Below are 13,839 nucleotides of genomic sequence, written 5' to 3'. Positions count from 1 at the left end.
ATTAGCCATTTAGATTTACTCTTTGGAGAATTGCCTGGGCATATTCTTTGTCCATTTTCTCTTGGTTTGTTTTGTCTTTTTTTCTATTGATTTATGGTCATTCTTTATGTATTCTAGATAGTAATCCTTTGTCTACTGTGTGTGTTGTGAATACTTTCTCCCACTCATCATTTGCCCTTACTTGTGTAATTAAAAAGTAATAAAGAAGAAATAATAAGAAAATGAAGGCTAGCTGTCAAGAATAAATACTTAAGATGTTGATATAATGTGAACATTCAAAAAGAAAAAGAAAGAGAGAGAAAAAAAGTGGAACCTGGTGTTAAGTCCTAAAGATGGGATAGGGTTTAGAAAGGTGCAGGAAAGCAGCCTGAGAAGAAGACATACTGCCATGTAAGAATATTCTTGATACGTTTGAGAACTATTGTGAAGATTGACCTGTCAGAAATAGAGAATTCCCTTTGGATTATACTGGGAGATAATGTTGGATAAATAGGTTTTGCTTCTTGTGAAAGGCTTTAGATTCCAGATTGAGGAATTTGGAATTTGTCCTATGAGATTTTTTAAATGTAATTTCTTGAGACGTAGTCACATACCATGCAGTCATCCACAGTGGACAATCAGTTGTTCACAGTACCGTAATATAGTTGTGCATTCATCACCAAAATCAATTTTTGAACATTTTCATTACTCCAAAAAAAATTAAATAAGAATAAAAATATAAGTAAAGAAGAACAACCCAAACATCCCATTCCCCTAGTCCCCCAGTTATTCATTTAGTTTTTGTCCCCGTTTTTCTACTCATCTGTCCATAAACTGGATAAAGGGAGTGTGAGCCACAAGGTTTTCACAATCACACAGTCACACCATGTAAGCTACATAGTTATGCAATCGTCTTCAATAATCAAGGCTACTAGGTTGCAGTTCAACAGTTTCAGGTATTTCCTTCTAACTATTCTAATACACTAAAAACTAAAAAGGTGTATCTATATAATGCATAAGAATAACCTCCAGAATGACCTCTTAACTCCATTTGAAATCTCTCAGCCACTGAAACTTTATTTTGTATCGTTAGTTTTCCCCCTTTTGGTCAGGAAGGCTTTCTCAGTCCCACAATGCCGGGTACAGGCTCATCCCTAGGAGTCATGTCCCAAGTTGCCAGGGAGATTTACACCTCTGGGAGTCATGTCCCATGTAGCAGGAAGGGCAGTGAGTTTGCCTGCTGAGTGGGCTTAGAGAGAGAGGCCACATCTGAGCAACAAAAGAGATTCCAATGAGAATTTTTAAATTGAAGCATGGTATCCAATAATTATTTTGAAAAAATTAACCTGACTACTGTGCGTAGAGTGACTTGAGGAAAAGAAGAATAAGATATTAGAGGTGCACATTGGTGCTAAAGGTGAGCTAAGTTGGCAGAGGGGTGAATGTAAAGGAAGAGAATAATTAAAGAGGTGTTTTGAAGAAAAAAATATCCAAGTTTTGGCAATTGATGGGATTCCTGGAAGTTTACAGGTGGCTGAGAGAATGGTGACATCATTGGCTAATTGGGAGGGAAAACTGAACTTTGCTGGGGAAATGATGTTAAATCCTAGAAACTGGACAAAGAGATTGAGGACAGAGAGATGTGAATGAATTTGGTGACTTTGAGATTGCAGTTTTACGTGACTATAAGGATGGAAGACAGAAGTTAAATTTTTAACAATGAATGGAAACAAAGTTAATCAATGATTGAGGAAATCCAGGCAGCATTGAAGTCTCATTCATTTTAAAGAGCAATGAAAAGCCAATACAGATAGAAAGGGCTGTTGCTGTCTATAATGGGGTGTTGGACTTTGGACCACCAAAGTCTCAGATAACATCCCTGAGACTGTTAACCTGGTCACAAGGGTGGTAAAGCCTGGGATGTATTCCTCTCCAGGGCAACCTGTGTTCAGAAGTCTTGCTGGTGGAAAAGCACATGAGTTTCTCATGGAGACCATTAAGTAACCAAAGAAACATACACTGCCAAGGAGGCAATATGTACCCCTGTAATATTTCCTTCTTCGCCGATTAAATGGAATCACATTTGAATCCAAGTGCAACTCTGCACACCCAAAAGCTATTCCTTTTTAAAAGATCAGTGTAGTGGCTTGAAGCTGTGTGGACCCCAGAAAAACATATTCTTAAATTTAATTTATTCCTGTGGGTGTGAACCCATTGTAAGTAGGATCTTTTGATGATATTACCTCAGTTAAGAAAGTATGGCCCACCTCAATCAGGGTGGGTCTTAATCCTGTTACCGGAGTCCTTAATAAGCTGAGTGAAATTCAGACAGGGGGAGAAAACCACAGAAGCAAGAAGCTGAAATCAGTGGTCCAGAAAGAGAAGTGAGAGACCATGAGATGCCACCATGTACCTTGCCATGTGACAAGCTCTGGACCAAGGCTCGTCGGCAGCCGGCCCCAGAACACCACAGTCTTTGGGAAGAAAGCATCAGCTTGATGATGCCTTGATTTAGACTTCATTTAGCCTCAAAACTGTGAGCATATAAATTCCCATTGTTTAACCCGACCCATTTAATGGTATTTGCTCGAGCAGCCTAGGAAACAAAAACAATCAGCTTTAAGTGGTGCTAGTGTAACATATTCTATGTGAAAAAATATGTTTCAAGATTTCATGTGCATCCTATAGTTGGCACATTTATACTGCTTTGTTTAGACTGATTCTTCTAATGATTTTAGTACTGATTCTTTTTCCTTCAACATCTTTTAATAACATTTTCCTTAAACATAGTCATGGTATATAGGCAATGAAATAGAAGAAATCAAAGGACTAGAGCTATGCATCAATCTAACTCACCTTAGCCTGGCCAGAAACAAGATCACATCAATTAATGGCTTGAGCATGTTACCAATCAAAATACTTTGTCTGGTGAGTCTAACAAAAATGTTATTCTTTATAGAAGTGGTAGTTAATGTTTTAGTAAATGTATGAATTATGATTATTTAGAATCTTTCAAGTTCATGAAAAATTAAACTTTTATGAAATGTTACTGTCTTCAGTTTTGTTTGCTCTTTTCCATATCTGTTTTTTGTGTGTTATCAATATTTCATGCTAAATTAAAATGATTTTCTAATCTGGTATCCAAATTCAATTTTTTAAAAGATTGACTTTCTACACTGGGAAAGGTATAATTTTATCAATTATTACATCTACATTTTGCAGTGTCTTATTGGTAAAAATAACATTCAGGCACATTTAAGCATAACATTTATTGCTGATTATTGCTTTCAAATGGATCACAAAATGTTCTCTGTGCACTGAATTTTGGCAGTCCTTTTATATTAATATGTTAGTTTCCCTTTCTAGAAAATCAGACCTTGTGCTGTGAGTAAACATTTCTAATCAGAAAGTTTAAATTTATTTTTCCCATGCAGAACACTCTTTTTAATAAACTGTGTGACATGCTTTGTGACTCTCACTCAAGGAAAATAGAGTTCATTTACAAAAAAATCAGCAGGATTGTAATAGTCCAAAAGATATACGTATTATTTTTGAAATAACAGTATAATAGCTCATTAATTTGAGGGCCAATAACATAGTTTATGGATTATTCAGGATTCTTCCTTCTTCCTTTCTCCCTCACTCCCACTTTCTACTCTTACATGGCTTTACTGTTCTTTATTCTATTACAAGGTGGGCAGGGAGAATTTTTAAAACAGCAAGACTTTTGGTTTATTAATTTCTTAAGTGAACTCTCCCACGGGAGGATGTTGATACTGTTGTTTGAAATGACGTCTTTGGGGTATCTGCAGATTTTTGACATATCCGATATGCTATTCCTGTTTTATTTTAAACATAGTTAACTGAAGGTGGTATGTGTTGATTTTTCTTCCAATTAGCCTGGAGCTTGAAGTGCTTTTTCAAGACCCTTCATTCCTTACAGTGAGTTAGGTGAGGGTAAAGTACTGGCTTGTCATTTCCTAGGATGGAACTGAGGCATGGAAACATTTAATAATTTATACGCAGTTTCATGTTTTCTGCCCACTAAGGTTAGCAAAGCATAAATGAAAATGAATTTGGTAAATTGGTTTGAAAATTTAAGAATTATAAAAGAAAGTAGCATTTTAAATTATTATAATTTTGAAATATTATTGGCAATATGTATTATTCATTTTGTAGTTGGTTAGAACCGTATTATTTTCTTCACACGTCTTCTCTGTATTAGCACTCCCATTAACTTTAAGTGGAGCGTATGTGGAAAGATATATGGGGATGTGCTTAAGGGAATGAGAATTGAGCCAGTATTAAGAATAATAACATATAGCACTTTCTTCCTAAGAGTTTGTTTCAACAACTAAATAAGACAGGTTGACAGTTCCATCTTAAGTAGCTTTTAGACAAAGCATAAAATTCTTATTTTTTTCTACAAATAGATTAAGTTGGTTGTTCCCAATCCCTGTCCCCATCACCTAAGATGAACTAGAAAATAATGAATATGCTATCATTCATTTTCCTTAAAATTTGTGAGAATAGGAAGGTTTTATTTTCCAAATTTTAATAAAATCTATAAAATATAATGGTTACCATTTATTACAACAGTTTTTACTTTTAATTCATTGAAGTAGAAAACCAATTACTTCAGTCACTGTGGAAAATAATTCATTTAACCATTTAGAGAAAAAAAACAACTCATTATGTATAACAATTTCTAATTCTCTGACATCAACTTTTGCTATAAACGTAAGGGAAAAATAGTTCTGTTGATCAGCTTCTTAGGAAATAACGACAATGAATTTCAAACTTTGAAATTCATTTTCTGAGCAAGAGTCGCTTGTTGTTAAATAATTTACAGATTGAGAATATTTCTAATTTCATTTATTTAAGAAGATAACCACTTTCTAAAAGCCTCCCCCCCGCCCCGCTCCTAATCATTATATAACAAACCAGTAGAATCGTTCAAGGAGAAACTGGATCTCCACTCATTGGAATGATGCATCAGTTTTTCAGCATTGGATAAAGGGTTTCAACTTGATGACTTTCAACTCAGAATTTTGGTGATTTTGAAAATTTCCCAATTCTGATATCTTTTAAGACCATAAGCTATCTAATTAAACTTTTTAATGCCTCATTCTACTCATGCATCTACCACCTTGAAAGCCATTAGAGACTGTAGAGAAGAATTATAATCTCTCTGTAATTCAAGGTTCTTTGGGAAGAAGTGCATTGTATATAAAATTGATAATTGGGCATATTTTGAAGAGGATATTGAGGTCTTATTTCAGTAAGTTTAATTAGTATGGATATCATGTTAAGTTTATGTAGCTTTTCTTTCCTATTTCTATTAGAATTTTTTGAATTCTGAACAGTAGGAAATTTGACTTAATTTTGCAAATGGGATTATGAGTATTTTTTTCTTTTTATTATGGAATTTCAAATATATGTAAAAATAAAGAGAATAGTGTAATGAACCCCCATGTACTATGATCTAGCTTTATAGATCCTCAACATTCTATTAAAATATTTTAAAGAACCATAGAATTATACTAATGAACACAAATCTTGCTCATTGTTGAAGTGAAATTGTATGAAAAATAGGATGAAAATGGGCTCTTGCTATTAAGTGTACCAGGAAACATGAACCAAGAAACATGAACCAGGAAAAGTATGGAAGAACAATATTATCATTTAACTTTTCAGTTCTTAAAATGCTTATTAAAATTTTTAAGAGTTTAAGGATGAGCAAAATAACACAGTATTAACTGAAACCTCAAAATCACTCTTTATTATGATTGTTAACTCAACCTAAACGTTTAGTTTTACCAAGACATATTCTTTTACCCCAAGGCTAAGAAACCCAAGGAATGATGAGGTATTGGAAAACAGACAAGAAAATGCAAATTACTGTCATCCCTATTATTTATTGGTATAGGGGCTTGGGACAAGGACATATATGGAAGTTGGGGAAGAGGGTAGCATTTGAGTATTGAATCTTTCCTTGTTTTGTGCTCACTGTGTTTCTCATACAAGACGTTAATGTATGAAGTATTGAAGAATTTAATTGGGTATCTACTGTTCCATAACAAGCCGCCCTGAAATGGTAGTGGCTTAGAGAAATAAGCATTTATTTGTTAATGATTCAACGGTCTGACTTTGGTGCTTTTTCTGCTGGTCTTGCTACATTCAGCTGGCAGATTGGCTGGGAATAGACTCAGCTGGGACACTGGGGTGGTTGGGGTTTTCTCATTATTTAGTCTCAAGGCCTATCTCCATGCGGGCTCTCCTACTCCGTGTGGCCTTTCCAGAGTCTTTCCAGGAGGTATCTAGAGTTCTTACGTAGAAGCTCAGGGCTCCCAAAACAAACAAAAGCAGCAACTGTTAGGCCTCTTAAGTCCTAGGCTTGCAAATTTCACACTTGCACCATATATATATTTTTTTTAATAATTCAATTTTATTGAGATGTATTCACATACCATGCAGTCATACAAAGCGTACAATCAGTTGTTCACAGTACCACCACATAGTTATGTGTCCATCACCAAAATTAATTTTTGAACATTTTCATTACCACACACCCAAAAGTAATAAGAATAACAATTAAAGTGAAAAAGAACAATTAAAGTAAAAAAGAACACTGGGTGCTTTTTTTTTGCCCCCGTTTTTCTACTCATCCATCCATACGCTGGACAAAGGGGAGTGTGATCCACATGGCTTTCCCAATCACATTGTCACCCCTCATAAGCTACATTTTTATACAATTGTCTTCAAGATTCAAGGGTTCTGGGCTGTGGTTTGATAGTTTCAGGTATTTACTGCTAGCTATTCCAATTCATTAGAACTTAAAAAGGGTTATCTATATTGGAGGTAAGAGTGCTCACCAGAGTGACTTCTCGGCTCCTTTTGGAATCTCTCAGTCACTGAAACTGATTTCATTTCATTTCACATCCCCCTTTTGGTCAAGAAGATGTTCTGCATCCCACGATGCCAGGTCCAGATTCCTCCCCGGGAGTCATATTCCATGTTGCCAGGGGTATTTACACCCCTGGGTGACAGATCCCACGTAGGGGGGAGGGCAGTGATTTCACCTGCCAAGTTGGCTTAGCTAGAGAGAGAGGGCCACATCTGAGCAACAGAGAGGCATTCAGGAGACACTTAGGCACAATTATAAGCAGGCCTAGCCTCTCCTTTGCAGTAACAGTCCTCTCAAGGGCAAGTCCTGTGATTGAGGGCTCAGCCCATCAAACCAAAGTCCCCAATGTCTGTGAGCACATCAGCAACCATCGAGGTGGGAAAGCCCAAAACCCCTGCATTCTCCCCCAGCAATGTTCACATTAGTGGTAGCATATAATATTTCTCTTTTTGTTACACCATGTTTTTTTTTGATTAAAGCAAGCCATACGTCCAGCCTACATTCAAGAGGAGGGAACTGCAATAAGAGCCTGAAAACCCTCATGATATGAAGAAATTATATTTAGAATGCTTCTGAAAATGAAGGGCATGTAGGATTTACAAAATTCAAGTGATTGATTGTGATGTGATGAAAGAATTTCATTAATTTATATTTCTAAAGTTAAACATGGAATTATGCTGCCATTAGGCTTTATGTATGCAATGTTAAAAGCTTATACTACCTAGCTTTTGTCATGCCTGCTGAAATGAACACTCATCTTGCTTTAACTTTAATGAAAATATTATAGAGTGAGTCTTCCAGCTGAAAAACTGAGATTTCTTTCTGGTGGGTGTGTGTGTGTGTGTGTGTGTGTGTGTGCATAGGTTTAGGGAGGTGAATGACAGCAACGGGGTAAAAAATAAGAATGGCTTGCTAATTGTAAGGGATTTGGGGCAGTTTCTGAAATGAAAACTTGTCATGACGACTTTTCCTACTAGAGGCCATGACAATATTAAATGTATTTTTTTAAATCAATTTTAGAGTAATAACCAGATTGAGAAGATCACAGGTTTGGGAGACCTGAAAGCACTACAAAACCTGGATCTGTCCCACAATCAGATCACGAGTCTCCAAGGCTTAGAGAATCATGAGTTCTTGGAAGTGATCAACCTGGAGGACAATAAGGTAATATACTTTCCATATCTTGGTTTCAGTGTTTTCGTAAGAGGACATATTAGAGACAGCACAAATGCCCCATTATTGGTTACTCAAGGCTGTACCATTAAATGCCACCTTAGAAATGTTATTCTAGCAGATCTCCCAGAGCAGTAGTTACGTGCCTGTTTTTTAAAATAAATACTTAGAATTCTTAATTTTTGAAAATTTGATGACTCCTAATTACATTGTTTTAAAGGGTTAAGCTGCATCTAAGTGTGCAGAGTTTTGTGTAGTAGATTGTGGGAAATTTTGTGTAGAAAGTTGGCATTAGAAGTGTCTGAAATGTCAGAGCAAGGAAACTGGAGATGTAAAAATAGCTACAAGCTGGTGTTTCTCCATGCCTACTGTTTAGAGAGAAGAGGCACAGGAAGTGAATTACTATATCCTATTTGTAAGAATAGTGTATGTTCTCAATCTGCATGATGAGTAGCGGGTTGGATTTATTCAAGTATACATATCCAGCTTAATGCATGCTTTACTGCACAAATTGTATAAATTGTTTTTCACTCTTAATTAAAATTTATTTTTAATAAATGATTTGTGCTTCTAATCATGGTATATTAAGTTGGTACCATAGCTGACTTCTTGTATGGTAAAGTCTACAAGATGATTTTATTCATATTTTATATTTATATTTCACATTTTTTGAAAGATTTCTTAAGGAAGTTGAATGTTTATTTCTTCTTGAAAATTGAAAACTGTGCTGACCCAGAAAGAGACAGTGCCTTGAGCCAGTTGTGAGGTTGTGGAGAAATTTCTCTGTTTGGCTGTGATGGTTCTTATCAGTTTTGTCTGTTTCTCAAGCAAATTTTCATCATCTGTTAGGTTTCTAAAAAAATCAAGGTAAGTTAGTCATTAGGTCAGGGAATCAGTGATTTTTTTTCAAGCAAAGACAAACTGTTTATCCTCAGACTCACTTAATTTGTATGTTAAATTGTTTGGACAACTTCTAGAGTGAACTAATTCTAATGGGCTACCACTGTTCACTGTGCTGTGTGTCTTAAGAAGTTTGCACAATCTCTTTCCTATGGTTTTTTTTTTTAATTCTTTCCTATGGTTTTAATGTTCTTTTCATGCAACTGCCATTGAAGGCTGAATGTTGAAAATCTACTTGAAATGATCCTCACATATATATGGGTGGTAATGGAAAGCTGGAATGCATTTATTAAATTCAAAATCAATGCATCTCAGGATTTAGAAAAAGTAGTTATAGTAATACTACTACTAATAATTGGGGTAATAATATAATCTAGAGATAGTTGTTGAGTATAGCAGGCACGTTCTAAGCACTTTACCTACATCATCTCATTTAATCTTTATTGTAACTCTATTATTGCTATTTTCAGATGAAGAAATGGGGACACAGAGAGGCTAAGTAACTTGCTTATATATATCAAATGGCAGAGCCAGGATTCAAATATAGGGCAGTTTATCTCCAAAGCCAATGTCCTTAACCTCGGCAGGGTCATACAGTAAATCAAATTCAAATGGCCATCCCTTCAAAAAAGGGAATTGTGTAATGCCCTAGAACAGTGCTATCAACAGAAATATAATGGGAGCCATAAATGCGAGCCACATATGTAATTTTAGATTTTCTAATAGCCACAATAAAAAAGTAAAAAGAAACAGGTGAAATTATTTTTAATATTATGTTTTAGTTAACCCAATATATCCAAAATATTATCGTTTCAACATATAATATACGTAAAAATTATTGATTAGAAATTTTACATTCTTTGGTTTCATACTGAATTTTTAAAATCAGGTGTGTATTTTATACATGCAGCACATCTCAGTTTGTTCTAGCCACATTTAAAAAAACTTTTTTTTTAAATTCAGTTTTATTGAGATATATTCACATACCCTACAGTCATCCACAGTGTACAATCAGTTGTTCACAGTACCATCATATAGTGTGCATTCATTACCAAAATCAATTTTTGAACATTTTCATTACTCCAAAAAAAATTAAAATAAGAATAAAAATATAAATAAAGAAGAACACCCAAAACAGCCCATTCATTTAGTTTTTGTCCCCATTTTTCTACTCATCTGTCCATACACTGGATAAAGGGAGTGTGAGCCACAAGATTTTCACAATCACACAGTCACACCATGTAAGCTACATTGTTATGCAGTCATCTTCAAAAATCAAGGCTACTAGTTCAACAGTTTCAGGTATTTCCTTCTAGCTATTCTAATACACTAAAAACTAAAAAGGGGTATCTATATAATGCATAAGAATAACCTCCATAATGGCTTCTTGACTCCATTTGATATCTCTCAGGCTCTGAAACTTTATTTTGTTTCATTTCCTTTCCTCTTTTTGGTCAAGAAGACTTTTTCAATTCCATAATGCCAGGTCCAGGCTCATCCCTGGGAGTCATGTCCCATGTTGCCAGGGAGATTTACACCTCTGGGAGTCATGTCCCATGTAGGGGGGAGGGCAGTGAGTTTGCCTACTGAGTGGGCTTAGAGAGAGAGGCCCCATCTGAGCAACAAAGAGGTTCTCTTGGGGAGACTCTTAGTCTAGCCCCATTTTAAGTGCTAAGTAGCCACATGTGGCCAGTAACTATCATACCGGACATTTCTAGAACAGATCTAGAAACATCTCACAAATAGTTTATTGTTCTCTTCCATTTCAAAAGAATTTTCAAATCACAACTGAAAGAGTTTAATGAAAAAAAAGGGGAATCATGAAGTGAAGAAAGGAGTTCATAATTTTCAAATGTTAAAGAGAGTCTATTAAAAAAAAGGGGCCAAGTGTCCCAAAGGGGCGGATCCTTTGGCAACGATTGAGTCTGTAACGATAACATGATTCCCTAACTCCCTACTGGGCAGGTTGGGAAGCAACCAACAGTACTTTGAAATATTCTTTGAGCCGTTCAGAGATTTCCTCAGAGATTCTACCAGGACTACTGAGAATACTATGTATCAAGGATGGAAAATTTATCATTTAAAAGAAACATACGTGACTCTTGCTTCTCATATGGTTAATTTGATATTAGGGACATTGTTTTATTGGTAGCACTTTCATCAATATTATTTACTTGTTTTTAGCTGCTGAAACACTGCAGGAGCACCTGCGATCATTTGAATGTCTCTTTTGAGTTCCTTGCAAGTATTTACCATCACCTGGGGATTCGGGAGTCTTTGTCCCTGTCCGCTCCTCGTTAAATTTGAAGTCATTTCTAGCATTTAAAATTAATTCCAAAAACAGTATCTCTATTATAACCTCAATTCTTTCTTCCAAGGAAGACAGTTTGGCATAGCAGCAAGATATTGGACTGGACATGGCAAGAGAATGATGTTTTACTTCTCTGAGTCTTAGTTCCATTATTTCACAGTAATTTCCCTCAATGCTTTGTCATTATAAGCATGAACAAGACAATACTTAGAAAGCAATAGAGCCATGGAAATAATTTAAATCCTAGGTAGCAATAGCATTGTACTCACAACTCCTCCTTTCCTACAGTTTTTACAGGGGTCTGGCCTTTTCTTCTAAATCACTTGCCCTGAAGGCTGATGGACGGTATTGCAGCAGAAAACCATTATCCTATTCTTTATTTTTGTGATGCTTTATATAGATTTCACATTCCTTGTGGAGGTATTCTTGCTTATTGTTCATGGATAGATGCCATTTAATGCTGAAGCCAAGCAGCAAACAGGACATTACTCCTGCTTTCATTGGGTCCTCATTCATACTTCTGTTCGTGTACATGATCAAAAGGAATTTTGGGGGAAACAACACAATCTGGCTATGAAGTGAATTTCTCTCTGGATTTGAGTTTGTTAGGCTTTTCAGCTGAGGGGTTAGACTAGAAGATTCCTTGAGGTATGTTCTAGTTTGCTAATGCTGCAGAATGCAAGACACTAGAGATGGATAGGCTTTTATAAAATGAGGGTTTATTTGGCTATACAGTTACAGTCTTAAGGCCATAAAGTATCCAAAGTAACACATCAGTAATCGGGTACCTTCACTGGAGAATGGCCGATGGCGTCCGGAAAACCTCTTTTAGCTGGGAAGGCACGTGGCTGGCGTCTGCTCCAAAGTTCTGGTTTCAAAATGGCTTTCTCCCAGGACATTCCTCTCTAGCAAGCTTGCCCTTCTTCAAAACGTCACTCACAGCTGCACTCCGTTCAGTCTCTTTTTCGGCATGTTTTATATGGCTCCACTGATCAAGGCCCACCCTGAATGGGTGGGGTCACACCTCCATGGGAGTATCCCACCAAAGTCACCACCCACAGCTGGGTGGGGCACATTCCAAGCAAATCTAATCAGCACCAAAAGTCTATCCCACAAGACTACATCAAAGATAATGGCATTTGGGGGACACAATACATTCAAACTGGCACAAGGTATCTGGGCTTCCAAGCATTTAAAGCAGTGATTCAGAGTCAGCTGGGAAGAACACAGAAGATGCTGGGATGATCAGACCTTTTAAAATCAGTCCTTGTTCCCCCTGGGAAAGGTACCCCTGCCATGGGAAGCAGATAGGAAGGAGATCTCTTTGGATGCTTTTTGGGTCAGGAGGGCTGGGCAAGACAGCAGAAGCTGTCAGAGCAAATGCTGTCTCCAATTAGCCTTGGCTCTCTGCAGAGCGCTGATGGATGGACAGTTGGAGCCCAGGTCCTGATGCTGCCTGAATAACTATTCCAAATGCTTTTTGAACTTTCAGACCAGTGCTAACATCACTTTACCCTTGCCCCACTCCGTGGTCCCTGACTTAATGCCTACTTCATGGTGGCCAACTAGTCCTGCCTGCAGGTGGCCTGGCTCCATGGTGATGGAGACAGCCTTCCCAGTTGTCCCCAGGCCTTGCCCTAGCACTGAATCACTGATTCTGGGGCAGGCTGTTGACCCTGGGGCCATGTATACTAGTTAAGGTTTTCTAGGGAAACAGAACCAGCAAGAGATATCTATAAATATAAGATTTTATAGAGGTGTCTCACGCAACTGTGGGGCAGGCAACGAACTGGCAACTCTGATGAAGGTGTTCGATGAACTCCTCAGGAAATAGTTCGTGGGCTAGCCGAAGAAGAAGTGACAGTCCTTTCTCTCTCTCCCTTAAAAGTCTTCAGCTGATTGGATAAATCCAGGTGATTGAATTCTCTCATTGCAGAAGACACACCCTTTGTTGATGTAATCAGTCATAGGTGCAGTCAATTGACTTGTGATTTAATAAACCAGCCTTTTGGTTTATTAACCAGGCACAAATGTCCTTGCAGAAACAGTTAGGCCGGTGCTTGCTTGACCAGATACCTGGCCAAGTTGACACATGAACCTAACCATCACACCATGTATCCCTCAGCTGACTGCTTTGGTTATGCCAGCAGTGCAGATGGAGGGCCTATTGTGGCCAGTTCACATGACTGGATTCAGACACCAGCACTCATGGGGGCAGCTGATGGAGAGAAGTGCTCCTTTGTAGAACCATCTCCAGTGGTTAGAGGGTTGGAATGCCAAGTTGTAGAAACTTTCTTCTGACCCTCAAACAGCCCAAGGTTATTCTCACCTCAGGAACTCCATCCCTTCTGGTCCCTCTGCTGGAAACTTTTCCCCAGTTTTCCAAAACTCTCCACTCTTTCCCTTCAAGCCTCTGTGCAAACCTTTACAGAGAGGCCTCTTTGACCAACCTACCTCGAGTAACTCTCTCTAGCACCCCTGCCTATTTCCTTTATCCCTTTACACTGCTTTATTTTTCATTAGCACTGAGATTATATCATATCATATATTTTTGCTTCTTTAGGAGTTC

The 13,839-nt window shown here is 37.2% G+C and overlaps 1 protein-coding gene across 3 annotated transcripts in view; it reads left to right on the top strand.

Moving 5' to 3' along the window:
• LRGUK (leucine rich repeats and guanylate kinase domain containing) overlaps positions 1-13,839 on the top strand; it is a 129,221-nt gene that overhangs the window by 22,066 nt on the left and 93,316 nt on the right. For all 3 annotated transcript variants that reach the window (XR_005216953.1, XM_037836131.1, XM_037836130.1), the window contains exons 6-7: positions 2,783-2,907; positions 7,907-8,050. Coding sequence is in view for 2 of the 3 variants with exons in the window: in XM_037836131.1 (XP_037692059.1) it covers positions 2,783-2,907; positions 7,907-8,050 (269 nt within the window). In the remaining variant the exon portion in view is untranslated. The remainder of the gene's footprint in view (positions 1-2,782; positions 2,908-7,906; positions 8,051-13,839) is intronic.

The sequence above is a fragment of the Choloepus didactylus genome, chromosome 5 (assembly GCF_015220235.1).
Source record: "Choloepus didactylus isolate mChoDid1 chromosome 5, mChoDid1.pri, whole genome shotgun sequence".
NCBI lineage: Eukaryota > Metazoa > Chordata > Mammalia > Pilosa > Megalonychidae > Choloepus > Choloepus didactylus.
This window is presented reverse-complemented; position numbering and strand designations above follow the sequence as displayed.